General features: G+C 42.5%; 2 protein-coding genes and 1 long non-coding RNA gene across 30 annotated transcripts in view; 2 read left to right on the top strand and 1 right to left on the bottom strand.

Moving 5' to 3' along the window:
• Window positions 1-12100, top strand: part of CORIN (corin, serine peptidase) — a 117528-nt gene extending 105428 nt beyond the window's left edge. For all 6 annotated transcript variants that reach the window (XM_079989659.1, XM_079989657.1, XM_079989661.1 and 3 more), the window contains exons 18-22: window positions 208-257; window positions 1772-1946; window positions 3879-4150; window positions 6892-7025; window positions 7952-12100. In XM_079989659.1, coding sequence (XP_079845785.1) covers window positions 208-257; window positions 1772-1946; window positions 3879-4150; window positions 6892-7025; window positions 7952-8134 — 814 coding nt within the window. In that variant the 3' untranslated portion in view covers window positions 8135-12100. The remainder of the gene's footprint in view (window positions 1-207; window positions 258-1771; window positions 1947-3878; window positions 4151-6891; window positions 7026-7951) is intronic.
• A 392-nt stretch (window positions 12101-12492) lies between these two features.
• LOC307223651 lies at window positions 12493-15982 on the top strand. Of its 2 annotated transcripts, XR_013842152.1 has the most exons (4): window positions 12493-12789; window positions 14364-14492; window positions 14915-15094; window positions 15863-15982. It is a non-coding gene; the product is annotated as an uncharacterized lncRNA (long non-coding RNA). The 2 variants fall into 2 exon arrangements; XR_013842151.1 differs by lacking the exon at window positions 14364-14492.
• Window positions 15983-17783: 1801 nt separating this feature from the next.
• Window positions 17784-18949, bottom strand: part of ATP10D (ATPase phospholipid transporting 10D (putative)) — a 67538-nt gene continuing 66372 nt past the window's right edge. For all 22 annotated transcript variants that reach the window (XR_013842133.1, XM_079989619.1, XM_079989623.1 and 19 more), the window contains one exon: window positions 17784-18936. Coding sequence is in view for 21 of the 22 variants with exons in the window: in XM_079989619.1 (XP_079845745.1) it covers window positions 18810-18936 (127 nt within the window). In the remaining variant the exon portion in view is untranslated. The remainder of the gene's footprint in view (window positions 18937-18949) is intronic.

The raw sequence follows: 18949 nt of genomic DNA, 5'->3' as shown, positions 1-18949 counted from the left end.
GCAGGTGTAAATTAAATACAAAAATATTGCTTCTAAAAATCAAGAGCTCTCCAATTTTGAAGTACTTTGTTTAATGAGATAGGAATACCATTGGTGCCTGTAAGAGAAATTCAGTGGATAAATGATCCATGTGCTTATATATTAAACAGGTGGAGTGTATGTGTAAAGACCCTGTTCTTCACAAAAGCTTTGTATCTCTCTCTGTAGGTTGCCATGCAGAAGCAGGAGTATGGTTTCCCTTCTCTGCACCAAAGAAGGTAAGCCACATAACTTATCTAACTATGAAGAAGGAAATTGGGTAGGTAACTTGGAAATCACCAACGTGTCCCACTGATTTCTAAGAATACACATGGCTGCTTAAGAGTCTAGGAATTTCCTTGAAAGATCTACCCAGACCACCAGTGGGAAACAGGTTCCTCCCAAGAAGCCCACAATCAGGGTTTAAAGGGAACAGGGTATATCCAATGGACCCATTGAAATCAGTAGGCTTAAGTTGGTCAAGTCTACTGATTTCAGTGGGTCTACTCAGACTATGACTTGGTTGGATGCAATCCATGAGGAAGCTCTGCTGTGACTCCCTAGAAACTTGCATTCAGTGACTTAGTGCCCATATGTCCCATATGACCATCATTAATAATAGCCATTGACTAGTGGGACCTACAGTAAAATGCTGCAATGTAGAGTGCTTTTCTTCTTCAGCCATACCTGCTTCTTAGATGCTTCATTCTGTTCCCACTCCCTGTTGGTTAATATCCTTGATTAATTTGCTGTTGATATTTACGGACACCTCTCACTTCCATCCCTTGGGACATCTAAAATCAGCATTTCATTGTGAACCAAAAAATGACCTACCCTGACAATGTGATGACTCCCTCTGTTTCTAAATATCTTCTTCCACTATTCTTTTCCATTCTGCCTCCTTCTAAGTTTTCAGTCGTCCCCCCCCCCCCGGCAGAATTCTGTGTCACTGAGCACACTTGGTTCTCATTATTGTGTGTTGGGGATTCCTTCCTTAATGTTTTTTGTGTTTCTGAAAACTGAGGTTATCCCAAGTCTACTGAGACCTTGTTGTGCATGAGTGGTGTACTTTTGGCTTCATAAATAGCTTGACAAAAGATAATATTTGTCAGTTGACATACTTTGGGAGTTTGCAGACCTTGGGGCTTAATTGAGATAGTCCCCCCCAAAAGGGAGCAATGTATATGGTGTTTACAGAGATAAATGATCTAGCATTAAGGGTGAGCACTGAAGTGACCAATTCTGAAGATGATACCACACTACCAAATTATTTCACTGTGTATTTCAGGTGGTACACATGGGTGTGCCAGGATTTGTGTTAGGGGGGCAGAACCTAAGTATTTTTATTGATTTAAATGATTGGGGGGGGGAAGCTGCCCCCCACCCCCCTTGGCTACATCCATGGTCCAGAATCCGAATACCTGGGAAGTACAAGAAACAAGGTTCAGAAACAGTCTGATGTCCAAGCATGATGTGTGTGTATTCCAGTGAGCACCTAGGTGGCAGGGAAACGCAAATCAGGGAACTGATGGAAATATGTTGTTCCGGCACACTGTGCTGGCAGCTGAACTGAGTGCTCCCTGTATAGAACACAGCTGCAAGCCGTCTGCATGCAGATTTGGTCTACTCATGAGGAGTAGCTTATTCATAAGTCTTCATTTTACTGCCGAGGAGTCCTTGTTCCTCAGATGGGCTCTTCAGCATATTGTGGCCAACTCCTTAGCAGCAAAATGCTTCATATGTTTCTTAACAGACTGTGGCCGTCGCCCTGCAGCTCGCATGAGCAAGAGGATCCTTGGTGGCAGGACCAGTCGCCCAGGACGATGGCCATGGCAGTGCTCCCTGCAGAGTGAGCCAAGTGGGCATATATGTGGCTGTGTCCTCATTGCAAAGAAATGGGTATTGACAGTGGCACACTGCTTTGAAGGGTGAGTGGTGCTGAGAATGCTTTGTTAGAGGCACATAAATCATTCCTAAACTGGTGTTGCATAATGTTCAGCAAGCCCATGGATTAAATCCTGTGGGCTGGAAGAGGTAATACAAATGTTAGGTAAAAGGTAAAGGGACCCCTGACCATTAGGTCCAGTCGTGACCGACTCTGGGGTTGCGGCGCTCATCTCAACTTTACTGGCCGAGGAAGCCGGCGTACAGCTTCCGGGTCATGTGGCCAGCATGACTAAGCCGCTTCTGGCGAACCAGAGCAGCACATGGAAACGCCGTTTACCTTCCTGCCGGAGCGGTACCTATTTATCTACATGCACTTTGACGTGCTTTTGAACGGCTAGGTTGGCAGGAGCAGGAACTGAGCAACAGGAGCTCAGCCCGTCGCGGGGATTCAAACCACCGACCTTCTGATCGGCAAGCCCTAGGCTCTGTGGTTTAACCCACAGCGCCACCCATGTCCCATTACAAATGTTACACTGATCTTATTGAAAACTGCTTTTCTCTGGTGACTAATCCCAGCTTGCATTTAGAAGCATTTCCTCATGGGTAACTTTCCAGGGCCGGTATGTGAGTGTGGTGAGTGGAACTAACGTCAAAAAGTGGGTGGAGCAGCAAATATGTCTTCTAGCTTGTATAGAAGCCCAAACTGTAGGAAGAGGGAGATTTACTATCCCCCTCTTAATTCCTGAATTATAAATCCAGTACAGTTATGATTGCCCCTCACACTCAGAAACATCACATGCTGACTATCATTTATAAACATCACTTTGAAATGCAGCACTCATAATATGATGTCTGAGATTTTTTAAATGCGTGGTTAGTTTGCCATTATTAGATAACACTTCCACAATATGACTTTTTATTAGCCCGAGGATATGCATTTAAAATTGAAAAGTCTTTCCTTGTTTGGGCTCAGGGGATTAAAAAATGGAACAAATTTCTGAGGAGAGAAATATCTTTATGATTTGACTTTCCAGCCTCTGCATGCCATGTTATTAATAGCCTTTGTGTCATAATCAAACACTTTAAAGGCATTTGAAACACTAGTTCTGTTTGCGGATGGACAAGCAGTCCATTAATATGTTTGTCTCAGTATTGCCTGCATGTCAAACGCTGTAGATACCAATGATTTATTCAACTCGTGTGGCATCTGCTGTGTAAATTCTGTTTTTAAAAAAGAGAGGAGAGAGAAGTTACAGAATCTATAATAGAGCAATTTCTGTATCTGTTCATAGTTCTTTCCTTTTCCACTTCTGCTCTTTCTCTTCTCTCCCATTTCTAAGTTTAGCCATGCTGTTGCACACACTTATTTCCCTTCATTATACCAATTAGGCTCCGCTTGCTTGCCTGACATTTCACACTATCTCCCTTTTATCCATATTTGGTACATTCTAATCTCACATTATAACTGAGTTGCTGGTTTGATTTGAATACTGTTTCATTCAGTCCTTCTGTAGCAATCTGCATAATAATCAGTATTTCTTCTTCATTGTTTTACAAAATAGTGCATTCTTTTGTTCTCTGGTCTGTTGTCTCAATACTATTCCCCCTATATATTATTGTGCAGTGTAATCTCCTCATAGTGCAGAGTTAAGGATCTGGAAACATTCTAGAAGGAAAGATGTCCTCAAGTGGAACATGGGCAAGGGTTATACAGTTATGCTGTACTATGATCAACACTATTGAAAGCCTGCCAAAATGTCTAGAAGAATCAACACTCCCGTAGTAATTCTCACATCATAGATTGGTCCACATAGTGTACAAGGCAGTTTTAATGCCATAACTAGGCCTGGACCCTGATTGAAGTAGATCTAAGAAATCTGCTTATTCTAAGAATGTCAGCATTTGAAGTTGCTTCTTTGGGAAGAGATAAATTCAGAACTAACGGCATATATTATTTCTTTCCTCTTCACAAGGAGAGAAAGCCCTGCTGTGTGGAAAGTGGTGTTTGGCATCAACAACTTGGATCATCCTTCAGTCTTCATGCAGACCCGCATGGTGAAGACTATTATTCTGCACCCCCGTTATAACCGTGCTGTTGTGGATTATGATATAAGCATTGTGGAACTCAATGAAGACATCAATGAGACAAGCTATGTACGGCCAATCTGTCTACCCAGCAGGGAGCGGCTAGTCGAGCCAGATACCTATTGCTACATCACCGGTTGGGGACACATGGGCAACAAAAGTAAGACTAATGTTTTCCATATTTAAACACAAATCTGTTTATCTTCCATTGACTTCTGTTAGTTATCTTAGTGGAAATTTTACTGTTTCAACACTAATGACGAATCTTTGCTGTGTATTATGGAATATTAGAACGCACAATATAAACCCAAAGTCCACCGCTTGTTCTTACTTTTCACTGAACTGAATAGGGACTGGAGTACAAAGAAGGGAGAGAATTGCATGTGTACCTGCATTTTCATTACTGTTTAGCCACAAAAAGAACCCTAGGCCCTTGCATAAGATGTGTGTGTATGAGGCTTCCTGGAGGTGGGAAGCATACTGCCGAGGAAAGTAGTGTTGTGATTCGAGGACCCGATCCTCGCTTGGGGAATAAAGACACGTGGACACAGGATATTAGGTTAATGGGCAAGAAAAAGTCCACAACTTTATTGATTACAGCATGTGAGAAGGTATTGGCTTAGGCATTGAACCACAGGAAATTTGACTCCACCCACTCTGGGAGGGGTGAGTCTGATGAGGGGTTAACCACCAGTAGGAGGAGCCTGTTGATGCAAATACAACTATAAGCTCTCCCCTGATGTCACTGAGGGTCGTGCCATGGCCCCCCCCAGGGCATCGGACAGGATTCACGACCGCCGGATTCCTTTAACGGAATACCCATAAGTGAAGGGGTAGGCGATGGCCACACCTTGCCCTTCCATACACCAACAACACATTCCAATGCCTAACCGCCAAATACCAGGAAAGTTGTGACGATTGCTACGAGGTAGGCGAAAAAAACCAAGAGCCCGGTGCCAATTTGCCAATTGGAAAAAACTCCTACCAGGCCCCCTGGGCAACCATGGGTCCATAGCAAGGTCAAGCGAGAAGCTACGCCCTAAAGGGAGTGGTGGGTGGGTGACTCGAGGAAAATCAGGAGCGTAATGGTGGGGAGAGCTGGCGCGGCCACATTTGAGCGGCTAAACCACTCCCCCCACGGGGACACCCGATTGGGTGCTCAACTGGGAGGCGTGGTGCGCCAGCGATGATGACAGGGCAGGGGGCAGGACGCCCCCTGTGTGACACGGGAATCATCTCCCGCTCACAATCCCTCCCCTCCGGAAGGAGGAGAGGCTTTCTCAGAATGTCCAGGAACGTTGGGGGTGGTAGCAACATCTACAGTGCTAATTGGAATCTGTGACAGCTTGCAGTCATTAGCCAGGACTTGCAGTCACTTGGGTTGGCACTATATTTCAGAGGCACTAGTGAAAGCAGCCTGCGATCTGAAAAGTGATGCTAGGGCTTATCTTCCATATTGTGCATGATCTGAAACTTGCATCTTGTCATCTTACGTGACGTTATAGGGAATATAGGGGGTGTACCTTCCATGCTGTGTAGTGTTGTTTGAGCTGAGAGTCTATGACACCCAAAGGGATCCTGCTTTTGGGATGGCAAAGTTTTCTGAACTAGTTCTGTTCAGCTATGTGGAAGTGACGTGTGGTGGCAGCTCATACTGCCGCTATCATGTTTTAAAGCAGTGAGAGGTGACCCACTGGAAAAGGAAAGAGCATAAACAAGTATATATTGAAGATAGTAGATTAAAATCTAAATAGAGATTTAAGTAACGAGAGCAAGACATAGTGCTGGGAAATTGTACCTGAAAAATCTATGGCAGGTGGTTGTGCAGCCTCTACTTTCATAGGAAACTTTTCAAAGTTTTGTACTAGAATAATAATAATTATTATTATTTCTACCCCACCCATCTGGCTGGGTTTCAACAGAACATTAAAAACAGAATAAAACTTCAAACATTAAAAACTTCCCTAAACAGGGCTGCCTTCAGATGTCTTCTAAAAGTCGGACAATTGTTTATTTCTTGACATCTGGTGAGAGGGCATTGCACAGGGCGGGTGCCACTACCAAGAAGGTGCTCTGCCTGGTTCCCTGTAACCTCACTTCTTGTAGTGAGGGAACTGTCAGAAGGCCCTCAGAGCTGGACCTCAGTGTCCGGGCTGAACGATGGGGGTGGAGACACTTCTTCATGTATACTGGGCCGAACTGTTTAGTGCTTTAAAGGTCACCACCAACACTTTGAATTGTGCTCGGGAACAAAATATGTTTTGTTTTCAAATTTTGAGCTGGTAGTCAGCCACAGGCACATGTACAGATCATATTAGTTCCAAAGTAACATCAGTTCCCTGCAAAGCAGGTTCATAGACCCTGGCAAAACTATTAATCTGAGATCATAATTTCATAATTTTGCCAGAGGCTGTGCAGCCAAAGAGGAGATTGTTTTGAATATGCCCAGATAATAAGAAATTGATTTTGTAGCAAGCTATCAAGAAAGAGCTTTAAGGGGCAGTTCTTGATCACCCTAGCATGACAGAATCATCATGATGATGATGATGATGATACTCAACAGACTTTTTGTTGAGTTAGGAAAGTGACAAGAGTATTGAAAGTGACAAGAGTATTGAAAAATGTGGAATGAATGAATGTTTTATGGCAAGACATAGAAACACCCAACAAGCAATGAGCATCAGGATCATTGTCATGTAAATAGATAAGAATGAATGCTAAATAAAGACTGGGCACAGTCTGATCTTTGTTTAAGCTTGGTGCAACCAAGCCAGGTTGTATGCTCAATAAACAGACTGTTAATAATCTCTTCACTTTATACAACAATACATTGTGGATTTGATGGTATTTTTGCATAGCTCTATATGGTTTGACTAAAGTTGTTCCCCCCACCCTATTTAGTGCCTTTCAAACTTCAGGAAGGAGAAGTTCGTATTATTTCCTTAGAACAGTGCCAGTCGTACTTCGACATGAAAACCATTACGGCCAGGATGTTATGTGCAGGCTATGAATCTGGCACTGTGGACTCTTGCATGGTAAGACAGTTCTGGAGAGAGAAAAACACAAACACAAGAACGTGCACACACAGAGAGAAATTTATGAAAACTATAGCTGCAGATTATGAGTACTCTACCCAGATTAGCCCAATAGAATAAAAAAGCAAGTAGATCACGTGATAGATGGAAATGGCTATTTTGTTGGCTTTGAGTCCTAAATAAATGTAAAAGTTACTGTACCTTTTTTACAAATCCTCAGCTTGGAATCTCATTAGATGACCTGGAGAGATTTGCTCTTAGTTCAACTTGCTTCCCAGGGTTTGTTGTGATGTTAAACTTCTATCCTAGCTCCCTGAAGGAAAGTCAGGTTATATAACAGCAAGCAAACAAAGAAAGCTGGGTGGTGGTTCTAGAAAATCCTAGAGTATTTGTCCGGTAACCATATCTTTCAAGCATCCCTCCCAATGATCCTTGATACCACCTTGGCTGATCCTAGGAGATGTGAAGGGATATAGGTTAGGAGGCAGATACAGCCAAACCATTCAGATCTGGATTGTAAATCTAAAACCTTGAATTGTACCTGAAAGGGTTTTGGAAAGCCAATGTCGGTGCTGGAGCCTCACTGTGTAATGTTCTTTCTGTGAGCCATCCTCATTAAAAGACAGGATGCCATGTGTTGTACCATTTGCCTCTTCCAAAGCAACTGCATGAAAATCAAGAAAGGGCTGTATAGCTGCACTGCTGGTAATTGTGAAGACCTTGATACAGTGAGGGGTCAAAATATACCTAAGGGAGCACATGAGTGATTAGGTGATGCCAGTCCCCCCCCCCCCATCAATGACAGATCACAGGAACTATTCAACAACCATCCCGATCGTGTTATTTTCTACGATCAGTTCATCCAGCTTTGTTGCTCACCCCCAAGGGCAGCCTTATGCCGTGGAATAACCTCTATATCTTTACAGGGTGACAGTGGAGGACCCCTTGTATGTGAGCAGCCTGCTGGACGCTGGACATTGTTTGGCTTAACCTCTTGGGGCTCTGTCTGCTTTTCCAAAATTCTGGGACCTGGAGTTTATAGCAACGTGTCTCACTTCGTTGAATGGATTGAAAGGCAAATCTACATCCACACATTTCTTCTCCACTAATTCTTCAGGATAGGAATTCTGTGCTGACTGACAAAAAGGCAGCGCACCAGAACAATGAAGATGTTGAAATGAAGAAACCTGTTGAATTATAAATTCTGTGGGTTGCAGATGACAGGCAACAGAGCAGAGTAAAAGAATGGGTATATCCTCTGGTGCCAAAGATGCTTCTGGGTAATTGGTCAAATATTTTTGTAATCATTTCTGGCATTTTTTCTTTAGCAGTGTTGTGTTACCTTTCACATACACTCACAACAGAATGCGTAAAGGAAAAAATAAACACATTTCTAATGTGGTATTTGAGATAAACCATTAGGGGTTGTGTAGAAGTACTAGCTTTCTAAAACACCAAGAGAAAAACATATATTTGCTGATAGAGAATTTCAGCTTCTATCTCTTGCAGTGAATAGTTTGTAAATTTGCAAAGGTGATGGGCACATCCATTCATAAGTAGTCCTTTTTAAAACTCTAGTTTGTCCTCTTGGTTCCACCAAGTTAATCTGGACTCCACTCACTTTAAGAAAATTGGGTGTTTCATATGCTATCAAATTTTGCACGTTTTTGGATACAGATTTATTGCTTAATAATGACCAGTGGTCATCACATACACATTACAAGGGAAAGCAAAACAATACAGACAAAGCAAACCTAATTCTATGGCAACAGTCAACCAATCATTTTAAAACAAGATTGCCATAAAAAGAATAACAGATTTAAAATCAAGAACCACCAGTATAACCCACAAAACTGGTTAAAATGATTTCCATACAACTTAACGGCTAAGACTAGAATGTTAGGCTTATTCTGGACTGAACGACCTAAAGAAAGCACTTAAGACTTGGATCCTTTTGCATGGAGATCCTAACCACAGTGGCTGCAATAGAACTGGGTGGTTTCATGGAATGAATAGATCCATGTGCCAGCGAGAATGTCATATAATGGTTTCTTTCCTTCCCAAATTACAAGATGCAAAATGAAATCGCCTCTTAAGCAGGAAGTGTCCCTATAGCTTATTGTGTGGACTAGCACCTCATCCCAATCCTTGCATTGTTCTTAACAAGGTAGTCCTAACTTTTGTGGCATCACAGAATAGGATTTACAATGAAAAATTAAAAATGTAAGTCAACAAGTATCCTCCTGGAATCTAAATTTGTTCCTAAAAACTATAAATAATCAGTCCTAAAAGCTATAGTTAAATCATTCACAAAGCCTCCTTGCTTAGTAAGACTATATTTTCCGACTAGGAGGATATCCAAGTTGGAGGCTTTTTCTCTCTAGTCCCAGGCTCCAAGCCCATGGTGACATGTGATTTATAATTTTCAATATCTAGCTTTGCCCTAATTATGCCTTATCCCACAGGATCTGCAGGAAAAGGTGCGCCACACACCAGATGGTTGGAGAGCAGATAAGTCTTTCAGCTTCAGGAAAGATTGTTTTAGAACAGGCACCGCATTCAGGCAGAAAATGTGCATTATGGAAATCTATAAGGCCTCTCTGGGGCTTCTAAAACACAGGTTAAAGGCCACTGTCTAACACAGCAGTAGTTTCCTGGTGAGGTTGTATATGGGAGCTACTTGGCCATCATCCCCTTCTGAGGAATTATAGGAGAGAAAACCTTGCCTGTCTCGCTTCAGTCTGCATTTGGGCAAAGGCTATACAAGACAGGCAAACAATTTGTTTAGTTTTGGAATCTCTCATGGAACATTCATTAATTCAGTGCAGTTTGTCCCACGCTTATAGAAGTGTGTACTGCTTTGGTACAACCCATCTTGTGAAGTGGCACCTGGAAGCAGCTGTTTTGCAGTCCTCCCTTTGAAAACCGTAGAAGACTGGAAACACAACCCAGTGAAAGCCTTTCTAAGTCTACATACAGAGAGGTCTGAAACACATTTTTTCAAAGCCGAAAGAGGTTTTGAAACACTGTTTGAAACATTCGGTCATAACCTGCAGTCACATACTCTTGACTACTGTTACAGAACTCGTAACCTCGCCTCCTCTTTTGATGCACCTTATGGAGCTTGTAATAGACAAATGTTCACTGTATTACTAAATGTTGCTATTTATGTGCATTGAAAAGCTGTATTTGATTGTTTCTACTTTCTTAACCACAAAGAAAACACTGTGCTTTTCTATGTTTTTGTTCATTCTGTGGAATTGGAGCACAGAAAAACTGAGCAAATTTCTCCCCTGGATAAGGTAGGTTGCAGGCATTATTGCCTTGAATACAGGTAGTCTGAACCACAACTGGTTAATAATGAAGGTCCAGTCCACACTGACAAATTTTACCGTGTGACTCTGTATGTGGGTACACTACTGTATAAAGGAAGATTTTATATGGTTGCCATCTTCGTGCTTTCAGCTGCTGGAAAAATGCAACCATTATCATGAAAAAGGCTTCAGTTTCCCATGTGTACAGCCTGTATCATGCTAGCCTTTCCTTTCATGTACATGATCACACAAACAGGATAGCTGTATTCTTATTCAAACCATGGTTGTAGACAGGTTTTCTCCCAGTATAAAATAGATATATGTGTAGCCCCTTTTCTGTGTGTACCGAACCACCAAAAACTCAAATACAAGTATGGCTGCAATTGAGAAAATCTACACAGTTTATCATAGGCCAGTTGTGGACTGATCTGTAGGTCATTTGTACATTGATCTATGTAGGAAAAATCCTTAGCTACATAAATCAAAATATAAACTCTCGAAGAAACTATTTTAAAATAACTTTTAGAAATGAATCTTACAAATCACAAATAGATATTTAACGTTCGTTATCCTAGACTAAGATTTTAAAAAGTATTCCTGAAGGACACATTTCAAAAACAAAAGTCAAGTGTTCATAAATTCAGTGAATTTGCCATAAGCTCACCACTGCCATCTGGTGCCGCATTTGTATAATGCATTTAAAACACACTTAAAACGTTATATTTGCAGCTGTGTAGCCGAGTCCTGGATCTAGCTGACTGGTTCAATTCAGTATGTGAGGTTCTGGCCTGCCCTGTTCCAGTTGTTCTCCCCTCCCTACAGCCTACTCTTCCCCAATTTTCACTCGCTGCGTAAAATACATGGGAATTCCTGTTCCCTGCCCTGTTAGGTTTTCCCCCTACCTTACATGTGGTCATCCTGTGGTGTGCAGGCTGCATGCAGCCCTCGGCCAACTTTTGTGAATCCTTTTGGAATCTCCAGCTGATTCCTCCCTCCCTGTTGCTCAGCTTTTAGCCCTAGGGATAGCTTCTCAACCTTCCTAGCACTGATAAGCGAGGCAGCAGGAGGGGCATGATAGGATCTCCTGATGCCTGTACAGAGAGATGGGGACGGGGAGGAGGAAAACTGTCTTGGGGAAGGGGCTCACTCAGGCCTCACCTACACCCACCGCCTGCATGCAGCCTCCCAGTTCACAGACCACCATTGCATTTGACCCTCAGAGGCAAAAGGGTTGCCTGCTCAGCTTCTAGGCCCTCTGCCTTCATGGCCGTTTGCTTTCTTAGCTCTGCATTGTCTTTGCCATTCTTTGTAGGAACTGTGTGCTGGGGCTCATATCATATTTCTCCTGAAAACAGTACTCTCATTTTATTCTCATTTCCCCCACAACATTCCACGTAGAGAAAATATATTTCTATTATTTTATACATGGTATTTTTATACTGCTTCCCCCCTCCTATGTATGCTTATGCAAATATTTGTATGTGGTGTGGGTTTTAAGGAACCAGATGTCATCCGAAGTGTGGTTTTTAAAGTACCAGATGTCTCCAGATGTGTGGTTGTAGAGAGACAATCAAATGTATCCAACAATTGTGAGAAAGGAGCCTTTGATGAGATTCATACTCCCAATGTTGTTTTACTGCCGCTAGGAAAGCAGCATATGTAACCAATGTCATGTAAGCGAAATGATTTGTTTTAATTTAAACCCAAAGTGAGCAAAAATGCACATATTTATTTTTTCAAAATAAATTCTGTGAACAAAAATCGTTTCAGCTCCCCTTCTCCCTTCACAGTAGCGTATCAGATTGAATAGAGGTTCCGAGCCATTCTCTTTGAGCGCAGATCAACTGGAATCTCTCATATCACTGAAAGAAAAGGAGTGAGTTTGTTAACTTAATACCCACTGAGTTGTTGGGGCCTTGATGCAGTAATAACATATGAGATCTATTAAGATATGGAATTCTTTTTGTAATGGAGAGATATGTCGTAGACTGGCCATGTCATGTAAAGGAATCTTATTTAGATCTTATTAGCAGAACACCTGGGAGTCTCAGGGGCTCCATTTCATATATTTAGGAGCATCATTGCAACTATAGTAGATAAAGTAATATAAAAGAATTACTAATAATACAGTAGTAAAGCAAATACTAAAGTATATATCTGGATAGGCTTGTTTAAATAATAAAGATAGGTTTTAGCAGGCTTCTAAAACAGTGTATTGTGAATGCTTATCTAATGGTCAATAGGTAAAGCTGTTGCATAGCTTACCTCTGTTGTAAAGGACATTGTGAACTCCAAGACACATCGGCTCCAGCCAGCATGGAGAATGATCAGCGATGATGGGAGTTTTAGACCAACATCTTGAAGACCAACATCTTAAAGGAAGAACAACACTGATGTGCATTGTTGACAAATATATGGATGGAGTGATGAATACTGGACAATTTCAGAAGGTAAGACTTTAATTAACCTGGCCTTTGTATCGATTGCCTGGCTCATTGTAGAAGACCATGTGAAATCTCATTTTCACCATGCAATAGTCATGAATGCACCCCATTTCCTTGCTGTGTCCATAGCTAATTGCATTCGCTAATTTCAGCAGCAGAAAAAGTTAAAATAAAAAGGTTGTCACTCTATACATGTGCATAACCACATTAATTAAAGACTTGCTGTGAAATGAGCTACACAAATGCAGAATTTCTCAGTTACTTTAACATATATTAGGATGTACCATTTTGTGGCGTGCTGGAAATAACATCACTGGGCATAATGGTTAAAAGATTTACATTTAAATCCAAAACTATTGTGATCATAGAAACTGCTGTTGACTACATAGTTCTCCAAAAAATGAGGAAATGGGCAAAAGTTTGCATGATCAATGCATTGTTACGGGAGTCTTTCACAAATGGTGCCCGCTGGGTACTTTAGACCGCAACCTCCACCAGCCCCAGCCAACATGAGTTGTGGGCCACAGCATCTGGAGGGCACCAGGTTGGGAGAGGCTGTTTTAGAACATGGCCAGCACCTATGGTACAGGTAAATAGTGATATCAAAGATGAATATATGCCAGGCCAGTGGTACTCAAATCTTTTGAGTGACCACGTTATGCAACAATTCTTTTTTATCATCTTTAAACTAATGAATTAGTAGAGTTCCTCCAGGTCAGCAAGGTTGGAGCTTTGGCAGTGAAGCAGCCCAGAATGGGAGTTTATTTAGGAGCTGGCGGTTCCAACTTTTCCTGACTCTCACAGACCAACCCTAAATCCAGGAAAGTCTGTCACGTACCGTATTTTTCGCTCCATAGGGTGCACCGGACCATAGGGCACACCTAGTTTAAAGGAAAAAAATTATTCCCCCCCCCCCAGCCCCAAAGAGCAAAGAAGCCAAGACAGCGAGCGGGATCCATCCCGCTGGCTGTCTTGGCTTCCTCTTTAGCCATGCGCAACCTCCCCAGCCCAGGCAGCTATCCGCAAGCCTTCCGAGCGCAGTGGGAACTCCCGCCAGGTTCCGAAGGCTTGCAGATAGCTGCCTGAAGCCTGGAGAGCGAGAGGTATCGGTGCGCACCGACCCCTCTCGCTCTCCAGGCTTCAGTGAAAGCCTGCATTTGCTCCATAGGACGCACACACATTTCCCCTTCATTTTTGGAGGGGGGGAAGTGTGTCCTATAGAGCGAAAAATACGGTACTTCTTAGTAGCATGCACCTCAGTGGTATCTCTGAAGCTTTTGTGCGGCTCGCTGTCTCCTCTGCTCCTGTGGCAGTTAAGAAGAGGAGAACTGGCCAGGAACCCAGGCAGCTGATATAGGGACCTCTAGCCCCAAGCCAGGGCTGTACCAATCTGATTGCTCTTCAAGGTCATTGATGAGGTGAAAAAACTATTTCTTGCAAATTAAGAGATCACTATTCATTAAAAAAAAAAAAAACATTGCAGAGCTGAGCAGTATTATGCAGGACTATTTTTGGAGGCATTTCCTGAAATGTTTTTTTCCTGTGGTGCTTTCCCTCATTTTTCACTCATTTCCTAACAGGCTGAAAGGGCACATGAAGCAATCACCTTTCAATATGTGCTTTGCAGTCAAGCAACCACAACTTCATAGTATCTGAGGCTGTAGAAAATTGATTTAAGTGCTTCAGTAGCTGCTAAAATGCTTAAAGTTGTAAGTATACTGGGGGTTAAGTGTTATTTAAGGGAAATCCCAATGAATCAATGGTGGGGATATAATTGCAAATTGCAATTGCAATTGCTTTTTGGCTAGTAATGTTCTTCTAGTCACCCCCTCAACTGTGGAACTGAAACATATAGGGCACTTAATCTTTTTCTAACAAATGGGCAGTCCTGAAGCATGTGGGTAGACTGGACCACATACATACCTTCCATGGATGCATCAAAGACCTTGATAGAGTATATCCCATTCTGATGTTTATATAGCAAATAATCCTGTGAATTGGGATACTCCTGTGCTACTAAGGTAACATGGAGCTGCACATACATGCTAGATTTTTTTGCCATAAGTGACTTTATGAAGATTTATCATTCACCTATAAATGACCTGAACCAAAGTTTGTTGTTCACATGCAGGACTGCCAATAGCCTTGGATGTCTGCTGTGACCACTATTGATTCCTACCCTGCCCTGGGTTTCCTTTCGCCTGCGACTCCAGTTTGAAGAATGGTGCGACAGCCAACTTGCAGATCTTCCATGCTCCAGACTGGTGCTATGTCACTGTTGGAAATAAACAGTACTGCTTACTGCTGCCAGGTAAGTCCACAGGACTGGCCGGCATTGATGTAGGAAGGGGCTCACCAGAAATTACTTTGCCAAGGACCTTCTCAAACCTGAGGCAGCCTTTCTCAGGTTACAATGCTGTGGTCACTTACCTGGGAGTCAGCTCCACTGAACTTAATTGGGAGTTTACTGTAAATCCTACTGAAAGCAGTTGCGAGTGACAAATGCAGAGCTTTTTTCCGGCTGGAACTCACCGGAACTCAATTCCTGCACCTCTTAGACGGGCGCCATTGCCATTATGCCATTATAAGTGAATGAGTGAGTTCCGGCACCTCTTTTTCTAGAAAAATAGCACTGGACAAATGTTTCGGTGAGATGCAGGAATGACAATTTCTATGAACGCCAAATGGTCCTCAAGCTTCAGTTTGTGAGTGTTATTCAGAGACCTCACAGTGTTTGGTTACAGACTTAGGAAGGAAAGTTAAACATAGCCCTGCAACACCCTGCCTGCCGCAGTTTAAAGTTTGTCTCATGTAATTTATTCATTTTGCAAACATAAAAAGAGAATACTAAAATGGAGCTCAATGTTTAGCGATTTATTGTCAGCGGCTGCAGTTTCTGTATGGCTCAAACAGGCAATAATAAACTTTCAAAAACAGGCAATTCTCCCTCCCTCCCCAAGAAGGCGTGCTAAATTCCCCAAATCAAGCTCCCACTGTGCACTCGGATAACAATACAATACTGGATTTTGTTCCTATAATTTGTTTTATAGAAAACATCTGGCTTTCTTTTTTTCCTCAGGTCCCTCTTTTGTTGTTATTTTTGTACTAAAAAGGAACAGAAAATGGTAAAGTGGTTCATGCATTCTTCTTTAGCATGTGCGGTCCAGCAAGATAAAAGGAATATAAAAAAATAAGATTGGCACATCTAGGAAAGCAGGACTTGGCTCCAGTTCAGGTTAGTCCAAAATCTCGTTATCAGCTTTAAAAACTGCGACCAGTTTGTTTGTTGCTTGAGTAGCATGTAGAAGGGTTGCCCAAATCAAGTACACACTTCCTTCTTTTGCCAGTGGTGAATGATGAATGGTGCTCATGTATGAAGTAATCATATGATTCAGGCTCCATGACTTAAAATAGATTGCTTGCTTGTGTCTTTTGAATGGTGGTCTGTGCAGTCACAATCACAGGATCTGCATCTGCGCACAGAAACTTCTAGAGCAGGGGTCGGAAAAGATTCTGTGGCTTGGGCTGGTTTACGGTCCAGCAGACATCGTGGTGGGCCGGAGTGTGTGTGCATGCATGCACAAACGCTATTTCCGGCGCGGAGGAGACGTCCGCAGCTTCCCATTGGCTGCAGAAGCTTCCTGCAGCCAATGGGAAGCCAGTCAGTGTCGCAGAAGGCGATCCCTGAGTGGACGGTGGGGGTCCATGGGCTGATTAAACGACCCCCATGGGCCGCCTGTGGCCCGTGGGCCTTAGGTTGCCGACCCCTGTTCTAGAGCTTAAGCCAGGGAACTGGCACTCACTTCTCCTTCCAAGAATGGAAAGATGCCCATGAGGCAGGCATCTTCCACTGCTGTTAGGCAAGAGGGGCACCAGTAGCATGGAAGGATGCAAGGCTGTGCTTTGTGTGGTTACTCAAAAATAGGTTGTACTGAATCCCATGGGACTTATTCCACGTCGTGCACTGTAAATAAGCCTTAAAACAGGGGTGGGGAACCTCTTGTCCTGCAAGCCAAATTTGGCCCCCCCATTGGGTCGGCAATGTCACTTTGGCCAAGCCACATACACCAGTCTTACACAGCAGCTAAGGGCAGGGCTTGGCTGAAAAGGGCCTTTTGACACTCAACTGATAGTTGAGCATTTAGTGCTGGGCTGTGGCATGTGTCAATCACATGCCACTATGGCATCAGATGATTGACAGGGCCCACCTGCCTGCCGAAGTTGGCAAGGGGAAGTGGGCAGGAGATAAAGATCTGGCCCATGGGGCCAAAAAGTTCCTACCCCTGCCTTAAAAAATGTGACACATGATTAGAAACCACTACTTTCAATATTTGGTGTTTATAGATCTGCCCATGCATTGTGGAGAGCTTAGCAGAAACAGCATGTTTCAACTGGACACAGTGACACAAAATTAGGTCATGATAACCTGGAGTCATTATCCTGCAAAATACAGTTGCATATTGAATAGAGATTACTATTTGTTATGGCAAGGCAATCTTGAATGCCAGCTGGAAGAAACCGGTATTTTAACTCTGATGGGGGATGCTAAGTGGGTACAGCTGCAGATAACAGCAATTATAGTTAAAATCAGGCTACCCTCCCCAAAAGGTCTGAGCTACAGGTAAAGCTGTGCCAGAATGGTTCACATGTGGACTAAATGGAAGGTCTTTCTCTTAACATCAAGGATATGATGAGGAAAGGTCTTAAGGAAATTTGTGCAGTAAATCTTGTTTAGAAGTGTTTTTGATTACCTATGCAGTGCTTTCATCCTCTCAGGGATTTCCTCAGAACCTTGGTAAATTAATTCAGAATATGTTCAGTTTAGCTGTGTGCCTAGCAGAGTACTGAACCAACAGAATCACCCCACCCCCAAATCTTAAACAATTTAACATCAGTTTTTTATGGAACATTCTTTTAAGCAAGGGTAGTGAAAAGTCTGTTATCTGCAAACAGCAATCTGTTTGCAGAGGGAAAGAAAGGAGGAGCCGCACCACACACCGTTTACAGTACAAATATTCATTTCTAAAAGAACAAATTTAACAGTATTCCTTCCATAAGGAAATAAAAGCGCAGACAGTTTCTCACATTCACATAATCATTATATATACAAAAATGCTGTGCTTGTGTAGAAATGTCTTTCCTGCATCCTCAGCTAGTTTATTCTCCAGAGAAGTGGCTCCTATCATCTATGAATCTTGCTTCCATGAAGAGTTACAAATACTGTTTTATTATGAAAGTGATTTAGGTTTTGCACAGCTGTTTTCAGAGGGAACTACTGTGCATCTTGTTAGACAGAGCTGCTCTAACACTGACTGCCCCAGAACCAAACATTATAATAACAGTAGAAAGAATAAAGTCAAAATTCAGTAATCCCAAAACCTCCTTGCCTGGCCAGGCTTAAATATCTCTTCCCATGCTATCAAGGCTCATATGAAATGATTTATCCATCGTGGAACAAGGGGCAGCATTTCTTTGTTTGTTTATATCTTGAACAAATTATTCTAAGTACTTTTTTGTCTATAAAAAAAGCACAAGCAGTGGGTGGTGGCTGAATTTCATATAAAAAGAAGAAAAGTCATGTGAGAAAGATCATTTAAATGTACCACCCTTCTTCTTTTGGACATTAAAGCATAAATAACACTCTATTTTTGGCAGAGTGTTTTAAACCCTCCTATATGCCCTAGGCAGAATCCGAATCAGCCTTATTCACGAGAGAAATATCAGTGTGGTCCTCTTCAGAAGTAAAGTCTAACCCTCCAACTTAGGAATCACTAGCTCCATATGTGATGGAATAGAATTCCTTTGAGGGGCTTAAACATTTCAGTGCCCTCACAATTCAGCCTGCTGCCATTTTCAAATGTGCCTTGGGTGCCTGTTCAGACTGTCTCCAACATTATGACAAAATGACACTAGCTGTATTGGCAACAGCAACAAACCACACCACTTGATGTTGTTTTCTTTTGCTGAGTCTTCAGAATTAGCAGACCCAGAATCCCCATTTGTCCCTTGGTGATCAATTCTACCCCTCACGATGGGGCTACACTTGCACTGCGCAGCAGACTCTTCCGTCCTGTAAGGATCCGACCTTCCAAGTTCTTGGCCTTTAGCAGTGGAGTTGGAAATGCTGTGGCCTGGATCACCCTGAACAAATACCTACAGTATAAGG

The sequence above is a fragment of the Podarcis cretensis genome (genome assembly GCF_951804945.1).
Source record: "Podarcis cretensis genome assembly, chromosome: 9".
Lineage (NCBI taxonomy): Eukaryota > Metazoa > Chordata > Lepidosauria > Squamata > Lacertidae > Podarcis > Podarcis cretensis.
The sequence above is the reverse complement of the archived record's forward strand: the minus strand, read 5'-3'. Positions and strand labels throughout refer to the sequence as shown.